The following is a 17,662-nucleotide window of genomic DNA, read 5'->3' as shown; positions in this document are numbered from 1 at the left end:
TATATCCCTTTTGCATTTTTTCACAATTTTGCACGCTGACCCCACTTGTACACCCCACCTGTTCCTTTCTCTCTCCCACCTTCCCACTTTTCCCCTTTTTTCCCCCTTTCCTTACTCTCCTCAAACAATATCATGCTAGTCGTTGCTATAGCACTACCCCGCCGACCGTCACCATCCGATTACCCCACCGGCACTGCCATAACCGTATCCTGATGACCGTCACCATTCACAGATCTTGTCAACGGTCGCCATTCAATTATCCCACCGACCGTCGCCATCCAATCATCCCACCGATTGCTACCATAACCATATCCCGCCAACCATCACCTGATACCATCCCGCCGACTGTGGGGATAGAGAAATCTATATAAAGGAGCCTTATCCCGCTGGGTCGTTGCCATAGTAGTTTCCCCTAGACTCCGCCAAAATTATGTTAGATTTCTCACAGCCCGGTGTGTCCTCAAACTCTTCCTCTTCCACCGATTCCCTCATCGCTACATGTATTGTTTCAAAATTGCTCACCAAGGACTCAAGTGAGTCTTGGAGAGCTTGTAGCACCCAGTTAATGAGGATTATAATGCCAAGAGGATTGTAGGTGGTGGGATGGTAGGCCACAAGATGTCCTTGAGATTTTATTGCAGAGACTCGGCCGTAGGTCTGCATCCAATTAATGTCGAGTTCTAGACTTTCAGAGGTGTAGACCCACGAGCTGAGTTCCTCGAGCTTTGCTAATTGCATCACATCATCGTCCACCAGATAACTAGTGGACTCCATGATGATGCGGCACCAAGCTTGGAAATTGAGCAAAATGGGATGGGCGGTGAGAGTTTGGAGGTAGAGGGGCAAAGAAGAGAGAGGCCAAATGGCTAAAGATCTAATGAAAAATAGGACATGGCGAGAATGGGACGGCAGTGACCAGGATTATGACAGAGGATGGTTTAGAGGGCGTTAGGAGGGAGTGGGGCTATGAGATCCAGGTGGAATATAAGATTTTGTGCATGGAGTGCATCGAAGTGCATTTGGAGTGTCTGGGAGATAGTGCGTGGTGCGAGTGTGTATGTGGCTAATTGTGTAGAGACCTCCCTACATATCCAGAATTCTTGTTGCTCACAATCTTCCAACCCTGAGTCTTCTGGGTGACCGAGGGTACGCTGCTGCTCGTTCTACTCCTATAGGGACACCGTCAGTGCCCGTTCAAGAGATCCTGTAATGTTTGGATCTGGCATTCGTAGTTCTCCTAAGTCCTGACATGTTGTGCCTTTGCCTACGCCTTTTACTCTAATGTTGTTCTGAGGTCAGTGCTTTGTCGGTCTGTTCCATGAGAATTTGGACTAGGGATTCACTGGTGGAGGAGAGCTCATCCTTGAGCTTTGTGATTGCCAACTCTAGCTCCTCAGCCTTTGTTCGGTACTCCTCTGCTCTGTCTAGGGCAGTTTGCCCTGTGGCTTGGGCGACGACCATCATGGTGCGACTGTCGTGCGTGAAGAGCTGTGCGTGGAGGAGGGTTGCTGGGAGTTGTGAGGCATGTTCCTGCCTCCTTTGGAGAATTGTCTGTGCCACCTGTAGGAGGTGTGCCATTGCTTCAAATAAATTCTACCCCATTTGGTCGGCACGAGAGAACTGTTCGGCTGTCATGTGGTTGTAGCCACTTGGTGTCCGATAGTGGGGCGCGTTGCAAAATTGTAGAGCCTATGTGAGGCTTGCCCATGGAGAGGGGGAGGAGCTGGTGACAAAGGAAGTGGTCTCTTGCAGATCGGCCGTTGCTGAGGCCGAGACTTAGGGTGCAACAGGGGCTACCGGAATAGCTTGGGCTCTTGGGTGGAGGCCAATTGTGATTGTTTCGTCACCTGGGATGTCATCGACCAAGATGGGCTCTTGTTGTACCCTTTTTCCCTTGTCCTGAGGATCGGTTCACTAGAGGTGTAGTTGACGGCTTAGGAATGCCTGCATTTGTCGATCCTCATACTATGCGAGCAACTGACTTGGGTCCGGTTGTGCAAGACTACTGGCCGGAGTGGCACTAGGCTTTGTTCTCACTCGCTTTGACTTGACCTCTGCTTCTTCTTGCTCTGCTTGAGCCGGTCTCATGGCTGACTTTTCGGCCAACCTGTAGTCGATAGGCGGATGCTACTGCAGCATCTGGTAGAGAATTGGCATGTATAGCATCGCGTTGCCGATTACCTCTCCATGTGTTTTGGAGTCCTACCTCATTTGATTGCAGAAGTAATCTACCCAGTTCGTGACCTGGGAATCTGCCAGCCGCAACAAAAATATCAACATGATTCATTGGTGGTGGTCGGTGTGCTTCACTTGCATCAACCACGGCAGCGCCCTTGCTGGTCTTTCCACCTTCGTCTTGATAATCTCTGTGAAGTGGATGCGCTCTTTGATTTTCTTGCAGTCGTAGTGGCAGATTTTGCTGGGGGCCTCGGGCATCTTCTTCTTCATTGCATACTTGTCGCTAACGAGACCAGCAGGTTGAGGTCGGCTCGTACCACATCCAGATTGAGGTGGTAGAAGTGGAAATTCCCATTGCGTCTCGAAGGATGCCCACATTTGTGTTGGAGTTGTAGACCTGGAGGAACTCTCCCAAGAGCCTCATGTCCCAGTGGCACGCAAGGCGATCTGCCCCACTGACCTCAGGCTTGTCACTGCTGGTGCGTCTTGCAGTGCTAGCTCCTTTAGTGCCACATAATCTCCTGCTATGTGGTAGTGGAGGGTATAATCATGCCCCTCATAGGCGTAGCGAGAGTGGATGGTGCATGTGTCTAGTTGTTGGAGCTAGGCCTTCCCAAGCGGTAAGTGCATTTGTGAGCGCACGACTTTGTACTCTCCTTGTGTGGGAGCAAGGGTGCACTTTCTTGACGTCCTTGAGGGGGGCATGCCTACTGTTGTCGAAACCTCCTGGGTGGCCTGGTGCATAGACACTTCCTCCTCCGCTTGTAAATCCTCGATTGGAAATTCCGAGGGCATGCAGATTGTGGTCAAGGGCGTACTTCGTGAGTCGGAGGGACCGGTGGCCTACAGAATAGAAGGTCGGAGGTGGAGTCCAAGCTCCATCTCGAACTTGAAGAATTCATTCTCCGGATCCATGGGGAAGAATGAGGGCAACTGCTCGAGGAAGTAGCCGAGGAGGAAGGCCAAGAAGACATCTCAATATTTAATTATATCACAACCACCTCCTCTAAATCTCGCCTAGCCTACCTAGCAAGCCACCCAACCTCTCCTGCCTCCCCTTCCTCGCACCAATCTGCTCGAATATTCTTCCAATGCCTCTAATACCACCACCGCACAAAACAGGACCTCCCCTTCCATCTCATCTACGGCTCTAGTCGACCTCCCTGACGAGGCTCTCAACACGCTGCTTAAGACAGCCAATTTTGTACAGATGGCCGATGAGACAACACCCATAGGCACAACAGAGGAGTAACCCATGCCCATTGAAGATGATGAGGTTCTGCAAGCTCCTCCCTCCTCCCCACCCGAACATGTACAGTGGCGCCCCGACTTGCAGTCGTTCTAAGAACTACCAGATAGTGCACTTATGCACCATTGGAATCACCAACTCAAAGGGTCCACCTCCACCTCTATGAAATCTTGGAGGTGTGCCCCCTCACGCAATTCATCACCCAATCTTTTGACAACTAGTGATGCACCCATCCAAAGCGCACAAGAGGAGGATCCCACCTCGCCCCTGATGCTCCAGTACCATGGACCGATGCCGCCGCCGGTCTACAGCCTCGCTGGCACATTCTCTTCCTCAAAATGGAGTAGTTTTGACAGTACTACCGCAGTGCCCACGTCGATCGCTAGATCCACCTCCTATACATGCCAATGGAACGATGAAATCTTACTTTTTGACTCAAAGTTTTGTTTTCTAAGAGCCTCTTTTTTTTAAATGCTTTATCCAAACCTGCAACAGGACCCTTATATGTTATATAATTTTCCTAAGTACAACTTCCCCAAAGAAATGACTCAGGAGGGATTTTGCTTCCGCCTCCAGTGATTCAACGACATGTACAGGTCGGTACCCGATCCCGCCGTCGTAGCAACGGTCCACTTCAACCACCTCCTCTTACTCCTTCACGACCTTCCCGCCCACAATCGCCCCATCAACCACCGTCTCCACAATCTAACCAATCAGATTTTCTTCAACCTCGACATCGATCCTACGCAGTTTCAGGACCTCCCCCTCTACCTCTGCATCTGCAATATCCACAGCCACCACATCCGCACGTACGAGGATATGCACGCCACCCACTTTTGGAAGTACCGCCCGTACCTAGCTCGACTAACTCCACACTAGCTGGATCGCTACGCAGTCATCCAGACATCCCTCTCCACACACCTCGTCCAGCACGGCTGATCCGAGGATGGCTCAACAAAAGGAAGAGAGGCATGTTAGCATCCACGAAGAACAGTTGCGGAATGCAAGATAGCCAGTGATTAGAGGTGATTAGGCTTCATGATTTACTTCAACGACTGTAGCCATGGAAGGAGTACAGTACAAGCTGAGGGAGTTTGAAACCCAAATACCCCCAACGGTCACAGGTTGCAAGTTCCAGCTACAAATTGTCACAAAATGCGACTAGTGCGATTAAGTGCCTCGCGGGAGAGTCAAGCTGCAAGTAGCCCAAGATCGCCTCGCCACTCCAAGTTTTGAGCCTCATACAAAGAGTTTTGAGCCCCAAATAGCTTAGGGCTTGGAGGCGCGAGGCTAACACAAGCGTTATTTAGGAGCCGGTTAAGAGCACCTCCTAATGCCAGGCTTGTCCCAAGTGCTCTTATATGGTTAACACAAGTTCTATTTCTGACAAGAGGGAGAGATGGAAAGAATAGCAATATGCCTTGACACCCTATGGGCCCAAGAGTCTTTTAATGTAAAGAAAGGGAGAGTGCTAAAAGAAAAAGAGTTGGCGCTCCCTTTAAAAGGTGACATGTATAAAAGGCTAAATGGTTGACTTTGGTCTTCATTGTTGTATGCACAAGCTTGGAATACAAGCTCCCTCTTCTCTTCCAAGAGTGTCTTTGGGTGTTATCTTGTCTCCTTCATAGTGCCTTTGTGTTTACCACTCCATCCCCCTTCACTCTCTCTTCCCCTTCTCCTTCTCCCTCCCTTCTCATCTCCCTGCTTCTCTCTCCCCTTTGCCTCTTTCTCTCGTGGAAACACATTACAATAATCCAGAAGCCGCTTGCATGACACAAGTGGACAGCTTGTACTTGTTGCATTGCTCTCGCAAGAAAGTAGCTTGGAGTCGAGGCTCCAACAGCATCCCTTCAACATCCCCACGACACGTGAGTCACCATCGTCGAGACAACACATTGACTCAGATGCTATTTCTAGCTTTAGACTTTTGAATTTAAGATGTATAGAAGACTCGAACATTTTTTTTGTAAACATGTCGCCCATAGCACCAAAGTGTTCATCATGGATAGACATGAGTTTTAAAATTGTCTTACAAGCTCTCACTTGACGCTTCCAGTGACCACTTTTCTTTGATATTTCATCCATTGGATGCAATTTCCTCTTACAAAGCCTTGAACCCATAGGAGTATCTTTCATGAATGCTAAAGTTTTTTCCAATTTCCTAATCTCATTTGTCATCTATAAGTGAGTTGCATTTACATTGTGCTCTCCCAACTGAGCATCTAATGTTTGAACCTTTACCTATATCATAATCTAACAAATCCCCCCCCCCATAGTGGGAGACTAAGTGTGTACAAAGAATGATCCATCATTGAAAGAAAATAGATGAGCATAGAAGACAAACAAACCAAAGTCTAAAGACCATGTTTTGTGGAGGCTATGATATGGAAGAAGATAATTAAAGATAAGCTGTCCCTATAAAGACAATGTTCATGAAGCTCTAGAACATAACTCTCCTCGAATGGCTTGGTAGAGTGCCTTTGTAAAACTTTTCATGTAGGGTCCACTACCCTCCACCAAAGCCTTGTGAATGCCTAACTGTGCGCATTGATAAAATAGGTTAGCATATGTGTCATGCATTCTCGTAGAAAATGCCACCAAAATTTAGTTGTGAAAGGCCCGTATATTGATTAATGATCTTTCTCTTCTTTGTTTGAAATCTTCCTGACTATTACCTAAACAATGTTCTGTTACATATGAGATGGCGGTTCGATGTAAAGCTGAATAATGCAGAAGTTCTTGCTCTGCTTTTAAGTCTCTTTGTTGAAATGTTCATGACGAGTGCCTTAATAAGGCTCTATAACATGTGACATGGTGGTTCGATCGATAGTAAGCCAGCAGTACAAAACTCCTGTAACATCAGAGACGCCATCTTTATCATCTTTGTGCGGCAATTTAATAGCAATCAGTTCATGCTAGGCTTCAAATTGGCACAATATCTGCTAGAGTGCTTGCTACCGTCACAACCATGTAATTTGAAGACTATGTTTGTTCGATAGTCCACACAGTTACAGTGGGTTGATTAGAAGGAACAAGTGGCCCTGAAAGATTGTTGTTGAAGTAGTTTTTGAACTTCTGTGAGGTGGGAAGTCATATATCCAATCACAGGATGGCCTCCCTATACTTGAAGATGCAACTCCAGAATTAAAGAGCTTTGCAAAAATACAGACCGATCATTCCTCCATGCAGCCTCTGAAAACAAATATTTTCGTTGATCTTTTCCAATGTGTAATAGATCTACAAAGATATGAACATCCCAAACAACTCAATCGGTTCCTGTACCCAAAGAGCTTGAAACTGCTCTACATTCTCCATGTGCAAATGCACTGTTGTGCTATTGCTTTGTCTGGTTGAAAGCATTCCAAAGGTGTCTACGAGAAGCCATATCTTCCTATTCCACCTGCTTGATCCAAATTTAAGTGTGCACGAGCTGTCTGATTTTGGCAGTTCCTCAGAAATGAATGCAGCTCCATGTCTCCACAATGCCATGAATGTTTTCATGAACACCAGCTCAAAGAATTGCAGCATGGCTTCCCTCTCCTGTGATTCTTGACTTGCTACAAATGATCTTACACAGACTTGTTGAGAAGACCAAAACATTTACGCATAAAGGCTTCAGGAAGCAAAGAATGTAAGCTTAGCAATAATGCCTAGTGAAATTCAGAACAAGCAATGTCCCTCACAAGTACAATTCTACTGATGGGAGCACAAAACCTGCTTCGGAGAGAAAGGGTATCAGGGAGGACCTGTTGTGCACAAGATCGTCATAGAATTGGTATTCTGCCGTGTAGTCATGGAGGTCCAGCTCTCCTCTCTGGTTTGTATGATAATGGTGCTTGGCCCCGGGGGATTTGCCAAAGCCAAAGATCCTCACCCTCTCGCAGATGCCGAGGGCAAGCATCACTGCTTGCATTCCGGAAGAGTAGTGGAACATTAGCGCGTCGTGAGCCTCACTCCAATCCTGTGGCCGTTTTCCTGTGCTCTTGACGAAGTTCTTGATGGAGTAGTGCTTGACGATTCGAGTGCAGAGGACGTCAAACCGAGGATCTGTCACTATAATCGGAGCCTTGTGCGAAGAGGCGCACACTGCGACGTCCATCAAGTGCACAACCTGGCATATGTACAGAACAATGGGCACGCCATCTCCGTAAGGATGGCAGAAGCAGCGATTCTTGCGACTGCAGGCCTGAAGAATGTTGCTGTTGATGAATGCAAGGGTGGTTTTGGAGCCGACGTAACCTTCGTAGCCGAGAATCCTGGCGTTGTTGAGGCGGATTACCATGTCGTGACTGTCGATGAAGCTGGAATGATTTTGCCTCAAGAGGATTCCACTGTTTCCCACGACCGCGCAGGTCTTGTAAGGCCTTGTGAGCTCCACATCGCCCTTGCCTTCGCTAAGATAGTGCCTATCCAATGGATCTTTCACCAGACGCGGCAAGAGGTTCATGATCTGCGGCTCGTAGCGCTTGTTCTCAACCCAAGTTTGCAGAGAGCTGTGGAACTGAGTTTGATAGCTCGCGTATCTGGGAAGGGAGAGCGACCGCGGCATCAGCCGGCGCCCTGGTTCCTCCGAGTTCGACCTGGCAGTTTCCTGCAAGTCTCTGCTGCGCATGTCCTGAGCCCTGCTTGGCAACTGCAAGCTCTGAAGCCGTTCATGAACGATGCTAGAAGCTTGCCTCGACATGTTAGTCTCGCTGCCGTCCATTTGTGCGAAAGGCAGTAGAGTTGTGTTGAAACCAGGAGATTCAAGATGGGTTTTTACAGTTATTCTTGATGTGTTCAAGGCCTGTTCCATCCCGTACGAATACTCCTCTGAGCGGGCAGAGATGGAGAGGACCGAGATGGGTATGGAAGAAAGGTGAAGCAAGGAGGGGTGCAAGGAGGCAATGATGAGAGGGAATGTGGAGAGGGTGAGCAGAATGAGGAGGAGCAGGAAGGAGAAGAGTATGAGGGTGAAACGCAGGCGAGGATAGCTTCGATCTTTGGGGCGAACCATCATCCCTGAACAGATGCCGTGCTGATCTTCTGTGAATCATAGCTGAGCAGAGCCCATTGCTGATCTTTCAATCATCCATCGATGGTCTCGGAGAAAACTGTCGATTCCATCCCAGAGTACAGCAGAGGCGTTGCTAATCTCATGCTAATCTGATGCTCAGGCGAGAGATTTGGATGCTAAGCTTCAATCCTCCATGGAAGAACACCGTCAAATCTGTGATTCCATCCCAGAGCACAGCAGAGGCATTGCTAATCTCATGCTAACGTTGTCAATCTCTCTCCCTGATAGCTGCTCAGGGCGAGAGATGTGTGGTGTTAGACTTGAGCAAGAGCCATCGTAATCTTCTTTACAAGATCTCAAGTATGTGATGAGGTTTGCACGATTTCGAGTCCGTGACCTCCGCAGGATGATGTTTGCCTTGCCTCACATTGAGAGATTTCAACTCTGTAAAGTTCTTGATACCTGTACAAATCTCATCATCGAGGGATTCAAACTCTGTGTAGTTCTTGATAGCTGCAAGTACGTGAAGAGAGATCTTGAGATCTGTAAGGCTGTGAAGAGATCTGTAAGTACATGAAGAGATCTGTCATGGTGATAAGGTCCATCCTTTTCTCTGTCTGGTTCTTCTCTGATGTTACTAGTGAGTCAAGAGAGCAATCAAAAGTCAAGACCATTGATTGAAATCTTGTAGAAAGAAAATAAGGGAAGAGGAGGGTATCTGAGCTAAGATGATCAGATCTCGACCAGCTCAGATGCTTCAAAACAGAGTGCAAAAACGCTCTCTGCAAGAGTGGTGTCCATGGCGAGCTAGAATCAGATGAATGTATCACCAGAAAGCTTCTGAAATTAGCTCTCTCACTATCGTCCCATAGAAAGATTTTGTGCTCTTTTGATGACAACGCCAAACAGAAAAACTATTCAAAAAACGCTCCCGGCTATGGCGAGAGCTCGGATCAGATGAGCTTACCTTTTGGATTTCAACGAAATTTTGACGCTTCTGATTATCGCCCACAGAAAGCTTTTGTGCTTATCTTTGATGACAATGCCAAACAAGAAAAGTAATAGCTTTGAGTGCTAACTAGCTTATTGACAAATAACAAATCTTTGATTTCTTGGAACATTCATTGGTCCGGTAAAACAAATTTGGGATGATTGACAAGAAAGTTTAACGCCCATCATAAGCTTGGTTTTTCCATGAGCTTTTCGTGATCACCAAAACTTTGCTGATATCTATCAAGAAAAGCTTGCTTAAATCACCCACCAAAAGAGATGACAGAGATGGCAATACGTAGGATGTTCAAATCCTAATCCATTGACTTGTAAATTTGACTTTGCCACCAATAAATTTTATGCATTTTTGGCCTGCCCCGAGGCCTTAGTGAAGGTTAGTCCCCTTTCAAAAGTAGAATTAATTTCTAGCATGTTTTAGATGTGTTTTTTTTTTCAAATTCTTTGATTGGTTGGTGTGTTGACTCTAGAGCATCTCTTTCAAATTTGGGTTTGCTTTTTTGGAAGTGCATTCATTCCCTCTCTCTCCTCTTCCACGTTTTTGTTAAAATTTGGACGTGCACTCATTGAACAGTCCCTCTCCCTCCCCTTCCATTTCTCTCCATCTCTCACATTGGGCAAGATTCACCTCTCTCTCTCTCTCTCTCTCTCTCTCTCTCTCTCTCTCTCTCTCTCTCTCTCTCTCTCTCTCTCTCTCTCTCCTCCTTCTTCTCTCTCTCTTCTCCTTCTCTCTCTCTTGGTAGGCCACATGAATAAAATTCATCTAGTTAGTTTTTAAAACCAAGAACATGTCCCTAGAGGATGTTCAAATCCTAATCCATTGACTTATAAATTTGACTTTACCATCAATAAATTTTATGCATTTTTAGTTTTTAAAACCAAGAACATGTCCCTAAAATGTAAGAGCAAACTTTGTTTTTTTGTTGCCTCGAGACTCTTGGCCCATTCAAGGCAAATTCGTTTCTTTATCGCATTCCCCATTAGAGGCTTTTTCCTTGAATCCAAGCTTCAAACTCTTGGGCCATTCAAGGCTGTTTTCTGTGACCCCAACTTTAAAGCTTTCCTCAAGTTCCCTCTCTAAGGGCGTTTACATACTAGCCCCACCCAAGGGCGTGCCCAAGGTTGATGGACAAGTAAGATTGCTCTCCCACAATGCAGATTCACTTATTGCCTCGGCAATGGCCATAATGTGTAAACTCCCTAAGTCTTAGCACTCATGGCAAATAGGTCTAGGAATGGGCAGCCTAACTCAACCAACAAACAACATAATCACTTGATGCTCGACCTCCAATCAGCAAAAAATGTTGTCACGTGAGTTAATGTGCAGAGATCTTCCCAATAATCCTTGTCAAAACCTTGAAACAAACTCTCTTGTGACCCTAATATAAGTAAAAGGCTGGTAAGCTTCAACCTTCACCACTTTACTTTATGTGAAAGGAGTCCTCTACACCTTCCACATATATCATCGTGTTTCTGGTGAAGAGTTCATTTCCACCATCCTAAACTTGGAAGACAAATTATAATGTAAGACGGGAATACAATGGAGATATTATAATGTAAGATGTAAGATGGGAATATAATGGCGATAGCCACTTTCCTCCCATATTTTATAAGCATGGGGTCTAGGGGCTTGGTTTAGGATGAATAAAAGTATGCCTTATTCCACTTCGTCTCCATTCTAAACCAACCGTGGTGAGAATTTCAAACAGATCTAAGCATTGCCCATGTGCTAAGGCCCTTAGAGCGAACTGACCCCTTCTCAAGCGAGCCCTCTTTTACTAATTTGTTGATGCTAGGTTAGCATTGCACTAGCTAGGTGATCAAGAGATATGGTAGTTTTGCAATTGCTTACTTTTAATCTAACAAAGAAGAGATTTCTTGTATTGTTCAGCAAAGTGCATTGGTTGGTGCATACCAGATGGGACTTGATAATGCATGAGACATGCATAGTATGTGAGTAATTTGAGTCTGTGTGTAATTTATGGTTGTCCTTGGCAATGAAAGAGATTAAAATGTCTTCGCATTACTCTCTATGACCATATTTGGACGATTTCACTACATTTAAAGAAGCCCTAAACCTCCCCTAGCCTCAATAGTTTAGAATAGTTTACTCAAAGTCAAATGGTCAACTAGTTTGAAACTGTAGCTCGATACACTCGGTACATATCCATAAACATAATTCATGATTAATGCTTTTCATTTTGGAATGGCATTTCAAAATATATTTTTTAAATATCCATAAACACAATGGGCCACACAAAGTCTCCTACTTTCTTTGTTGCTCAATAGAATAGACCATTGCTCTATCTATACCCCAAGTGTCAACCAACTAGTTAGCTTATCTTGCCATTGTAGGGCTATGCTCATCTTTATCAATAAAATATGAAGAATTTATTATTTATTTGCATTATTTTTTGAAAATAGCTAGCTTAGTACATATGAACCAACAAGTTGGCCAAGTGCTTGCCATGTAGCTAGCCAATCTGGTATCTAGCTGAACGTGATGATTCTATGAGTGACGATGTCCATTTTAAATAGACTTTTGACCTTCTTTCCTTACGGCACTACTTGCATTTAAGCATGGATTCTCAGACTAAATGGGAATGCACAAACATATTTAAGTTGTTGCCCCATCTTTTGTCTTAGTTTTGTATCAAATACCTCCAAGCTTATGCCTTGATGGACCATTATGTGATCCATAAATGCACTCTACTATCTCGTGGTTTGGTTGGGTGTTACATCCCATCCATCATAGCCTATGCCTCGATGCTCCATAAATTCAATCCATAAATGCATCCTAACTCTTATCCTTTGGTATATCAAATCAACACCCACCCCCCCTCCTTCAATAAGGTCATTAAAGGTTCGGAAGTCTATTTAGAAGTTCTAAATGTTGAAGCTTCCATTCAAGGGCCACTAGTGTAATTCTCACATTGAGGGCCATGGTAATTCGCTAGCTAGCTTATTTAAATGTTGAAGCTTTCATTCAAGGGCCACTACAAAATTCTCACATTGAGGACCATGGTAATTAGCTAGCTCTCTCTCTCTCTCTCTCTCTCTCTCTCTCTCTCTCTCTAAAGCTATTCAATTGTTTTTGAAGGTTCCACTTTGTGAAACTAAAAATGTTGATTTTTAGAAATTCTCACTTGGATTTTTATGATTGGGCTAAGTTGCACTTGCTATTTCTATCCTCATCTTTTTCTCCCCCTCTCTTCTTCTTCTTCTTCTCTCTTTTTGGCCTGCCCATGGAAGGTCTAATTGGAGGTTAGATTTGAGAAGCTAAAAATGTTGATTTTATGAAATTCTCATTCGGATTTTTAAGATTGGGCTAAGTATTTGTATCCCTTGAAATTCTCCATCTTTTTCTCCCTTTCTCTCTCTCTTTAATCCTCTTTTAGGTTTGTCTCTTCATTTCTGTATTCGTTCTGCTCTTCATTTTTTAATTTGCAGGTTCTGGTCGATGCCGGGATTCAATTGAGATTGCCCATGTTCATTAACCATAACCTCCTTTGCAGCGGGGCATTCATTCTTCTCTCTTCCGTAGGTTGCGCACACAAATATAATAGCTCCTTGGGATGACCTCTGGCGTATGGAGGGATTGGATTGCCGGAGTATGCTTCTGGGGAAAGGGAATTCTGTGAATAGTCCCTGTGGAAAAGTGCTCCATTCTGCTGTTGCTACAAGTAATTGTGGATTGTTCGAGCAAAATTGGAAGCAGTACCTGATAGTGTGACGGCTTCAGGTGCTCGTTTGTGTTGTTGTTACAAGTTTGGAGGTGGCTCTGGAATGCCGCATGCTCTTCTCCCTCCAAACGAATACGCATCGCAGGCAGGCCTTGTCAACGAATATCATATGTTCAGCCACCTTGTTTGAATATGTTTGCTAGTTAGAATCAAATAACCATTAATCTTGTATATATATCAGCATCTCGTGGATTTTCACTTTCATGACATCTCTCACTTCAATTTGAGGAGTGACATGGCAAATGATAAATCTGCCTTTGTTAATCTTGAGCCTGTGTGTTAAGCAAAGACATGAAGTCCATTTTTTCTTCGTTTGGCTATCTACGGACTAGCTTCCATCCACACAAGTTTACGTTTCCCTGTTTCGCAACTTACGAGTATGACGTCGCGATGGAGAGTCGCGTATAATTTCTGTGAAGGAGACGAAGGCGAAGTTTTAATTTCCTTTGTTTCTCCAATGACAAACCACGCTAGGAAACAGACTACAGTGGTTGTAGTCAAAGGCTTGGGTCTGGCAAAGAGATGACAAGCAGGACAAATGATTCTGGATCCAGCCGTGGGACCTTGGAGCATCGACCGCCTTTATTCTAGACGAGAAAATTTAAAAGATGCAACTGTCGACAGGAAGGAGCAGATGCTAAACATGGGTTTTGCAACCTTTAGATAATGTGGGCACTGGACAGAAAGCATCGGTGTGGGCACGTTGATGTAAACGACAAGGAACAGGAAGATCTCATTGGGGAGAGGTACGAGGGTGATAAGAGGAAAAGGACGCTATATAATAAAGAAGGCAGAAATGGGAAGGGTGGTGCTTGTGAAACGACAATACTTGATACTTACGTACATAGGGAGATGAGCTGGGTCCTGGTTGGAACAACTTGTTTCCACCCAGCCCCCATGCGATCATCTGGGTGCATAGGCCCCTTGTTCACACAGAGGTGTGGTGACGGTGGAGTTCCATGCAATGTTCATAGAAAATTTGCAAACTATATACAATAAACGTGCAACATTTTCATTTTCACTCGCAAAAAATATATTCTCAATTTTGTAAAATCTACAAAATTTTAGGCAATTTAGTTATATTTAAGCTTTAAAATCGATAAATTTTTTAGGAAAAAACCTTCAAAATTCGAAACCCGAAGTTTTGTGATTTGTTGAGAAAAATGTTTTCTGTGAACACTGGTTCCATGCTCCCATGCGCGATTGGATCGTTCAATGGTGAGCCACCCGGTGCCCGCACCACCACTTAGATGCGGTGCATGAAAATAGCACCCAAGTGTAAATGGAAGAAAGTTGTGGAGCGTTTCGGCCAAGATTTCGAGAGAAAATGAGAGGGAAGTTGCACAGAATTTCACTTTGCCACTAAGGTTTGGTTGCACAAGGATGACCACTCAACTCTATCAAAGAAGAACTCTAGCGCCCTCTTTCTTGTTCTTGTTGCATCACATATCCCAATGTTAGGCTGGGTTCAGACCACCTGCATGGCCATCTTCCCCTCGCCTGGCCTGCTCACACCAAAATGGATATTGCATGTCATACATGCAAGGAGGGCTCGTTATTGGAGGATGGTCTCAACTCTACCATGCCCGCGGACACCTGTGATTACAACTTTGGTTTGTGGATGCTACTGAAGTTTTAGCTTGGGCAGGCTAACAAATCCTTGGGCGAGAGGACCTGCCAGACAAGATGCTCCCTATCTTCGACATCAAATCGAAGTGAGGTAACTCAAACGATCAAAGTGTGGATCCTTGGCCGGACGGGTGGTCTAAACCCACCCTTAGAATCGCTAAGGGCCCGTTCCCACTCACGGTTTAATACGTGGGAATCCCAAACTTTGCCAATACTAGACAAGTTCCCACCTACATGTCAGGTCAAAAGGCATAGTTGCAAAGTCCCACTGGGGAAGGAGAAAATCAATCTCCAATCAGGCATTTTAGGACCATCTTGTTGCAACCAATCGTACTGATTTGGGTCTATTTGTGAGGGCCTTGTAAAAGATGGGTAATGACTCGAGAGATGGCCCTTGGTGAGAACGATTTCCCACAAATGCCCAAAAATGTTGCTTGAGCATTGGGAAGCTACGAGCTAGAATGGCTTCTAATCACCACAACGTTGATGATGGATTCGTAATCACCATATCCCTTGCATTTTTAGCCTTGCTAAGGGTCTATGAAGAAAGATTACTAAGCTATTTACACACTATGGCCATCGCCCATGCATTAAATGGATCTCAACTGTGGGCATCAATCTTGTCCGTGCATGAGCCTTGGGCATGCCTTGGGCGGGATAGTGTGTAAGCACCATAATTTTAGTTTCTCAAGGCCCATGCCCCCTTTTGGTCAAGCCAACCCATTTAAGAAAGTAGGTAATAACTAATGCTATGCTATGTGCTAATCTTTCTTAAGCATTTCTATGGCATTTGAACCACTCTTATTTTCATTATTTACAAGCAAGTAGAGTCAATCTAATTAGCAATCATGTTATGTTAAGAGTTGATTGTCTTTAAGCATTTATGTGACATCTCAACTACTCTTACCTTGTTAAACAAACCACAATAGCATTAGCTATCCCTGTCTCTTAAATGGTTATGTAGAGAGGACCACGTGTTTTTAACCTTTTTATATTTATTATACTATTTTTAGCCCCCCGTCTCTCTCTCTCTCTCTCTCTCTCTCTCTAAATAAGCGGTAGTGCCCACAAAGCATTCATGATCTCATGTTTTATCTTCTTATATTTCTAAAGTTATTAAAATTTAATCTCCTAAGCCTACAAGTTCTAAAAAATAACATTATTTCTTGAGAGGATATGCAACACAATTGTTTTTATAATTGTAAAGTTACACTTTGCTTGCTCTTCAAAGTACTTTGCCAAGTTGGTCTTGCATACCTAGCCATCGGTGAGTTCACTACTACATAAACACCCTAATATGAGCATCTAAGGAATATCACCAAAACCTCTCATTTGAAATTTGGCCCCTTAAGACAAACCCTTTTCTATATACAACTCATGGAATTTTTCCAAAGCCCATTAAATAACCCTTTGTGTAAGTGAAACTGTACAAACTTTAGTATATTTTTGCAATTAAAGAAGCCTTTTTGTTGAAGTCACATGGCACCCCCCAATTCCCCAAACTACATATAATAAGTGGTATATATTATTGAAAGGACCCCCCAATCCCCAAACTAAATATTGTTTTTTGTATAAAGTATAGCCATAGTTTAAAATTCTAAAACATGGACGCTTTTACCCTTTGAGGCTTTGTAAATGCATAAATGTAAATATATTTGCAAGCTTTTGTAATCTAAGCAAACATAGGATCCCAAAGAACCTTAGAGGCCTTTGTGACCTCGATTGATATGAAGTATAAGCTATCTTTGCATAATTACTCAATCTTATAATTAATATGTCTTTAATATAACATGTCTTTCAAACGCAGTCAAAGAAGCCTACCTCTCATGGAAAAATTAAACACTTACCTTTTCAAAAAAAAGAAGAAGATGATATTTTATTAAAAACCACCAAGTCCCATAGCAATTCATTGAGCAACATAAAAAAGGGCCTAATTTATCTCCTCTACTAGGAGTTAAATGTTCTTTGGCACTACCACGGATATCATTAATGTTTTCACATCTACGCCGATGCATCATTCACGAACGTCATTTTCGGTCCCAAATAGCATGAGAATAACATCATGACGATGGTAATCAAAAAAAATAATTAGTAATCGGATCCATATACGGTCAATAAGTTCCATGTTATTGATGATAATAAGACGAGAATTGGTAAGAATGATGTCCACTTCAGTGAGTTAATCAACTATTAGTATTAATACCATTGGTGCATGAATAGCACCAGTGATAGTATGGTTTTTATCAATGGTAATATTTCCTAGTTTCACCACCACTTTTTGACTTACAAAAGGCTTGTGAGAGCCGCAAACACTCTTCATTCAATAAGATTGTAGTCCATAGCTCCTGCATCTACTAGCCTATTGGGGTCATGAGGGAACCAGAGGAGAGAAAGAATGTTTAGTGGGGTTAAGGTAGTGGTTGCCTACTCTAATATTTAATGTATTATGACAATGGTTTACCACAATTGCAAGTGAATCAATGCAAAGGGGATTATGGGAGGAGAGTGAAGGAATGAGATTGCCAAGAAGTTATTTTTTGCCTTTTTATTAGATTTGAAGCTTGGTAAAACTTCCACACACCACACTTTATATTTGTGTAAAGCGCCAGCATTATCTTTAGAGATTGGATCATACATGTCCATGCTTTGGGCTTTTGGTTTGAAAAGCTATAAGTATGGCCTAGAAAAAGTTGTGCGAATTTTCATCGACAATGCAAAGAGTTATTAAAAGATTGGTAGACTATGACAAAGAGAGTTTCAACATTTGTATACATCAGTGCCATGCACTCACACCTTGGAATTGATGATAAAATCTTGATATAAGTAGGATGATCACAAAATTGTTAAGTTAGTTGTCTG

The 17,662-nt window shown here is 43.8% G+C and overlaps 1 protein-coding gene across 2 annotated transcripts; it reads right to left on the bottom strand.

Moving 5' to 3' along the window:
• Positions 1-6,051: 6,051 nt before the first annotated feature.
• Positions 6,052-9,133, bottom strand: LOC147890218 (beta-1,6-galactosyltransferase GALT29A-like). Of its 2 annotated transcripts, none has more exons than XM_087391105.1 (2): positions 7,174-9,133; positions 6,052-7,005 (listed from the first exon to the last, which is right to left on the bottom strand). In XM_087391105.1, exons 1-2 carry the CDS (start codon positions 8,424-8,426, stop codon positions 6,939-6,941), a joined length of 1,320 nt encoding a protein of 439 aa, XP_087247231.1. In that variant the 5' UTR covers positions 8,427-9,133; the 3' UTR covers positions 6,052-6,938. The 2 variants fall into 2 exon arrangements, with proteins under 2 accessions (XP_087247231.1, XP_087247230.1); XM_087391104.1 differs by having other exon boundaries at positions 6,052-8,885; positions 8,997-9,133.
• Between the last annotated feature and the right edge of the window lie 8,529 nt (positions 9,134-17,662).

The sequence above is a fragment of the Dipteris shenzhenensis genome, chromosome 19, assembly GCF_047967505.1.
Source record: "Dipteris shenzhenensis isolate YYH24624 ecotype China chromosome 19, Dip_SZ_1.0, whole genome shotgun sequence".
Classification (NCBI taxonomy): Eukaryota; Viridiplantae; Streptophyta; class Polypodiopsida; order Gleicheniales; family Dipteridaceae; genus Dipteris; species Dipteris shenzhenensis.
The sequence above is the reverse complement of the archived record's forward strand: the minus strand, read 5'-3'. Positions and strand labels throughout refer to the sequence as shown.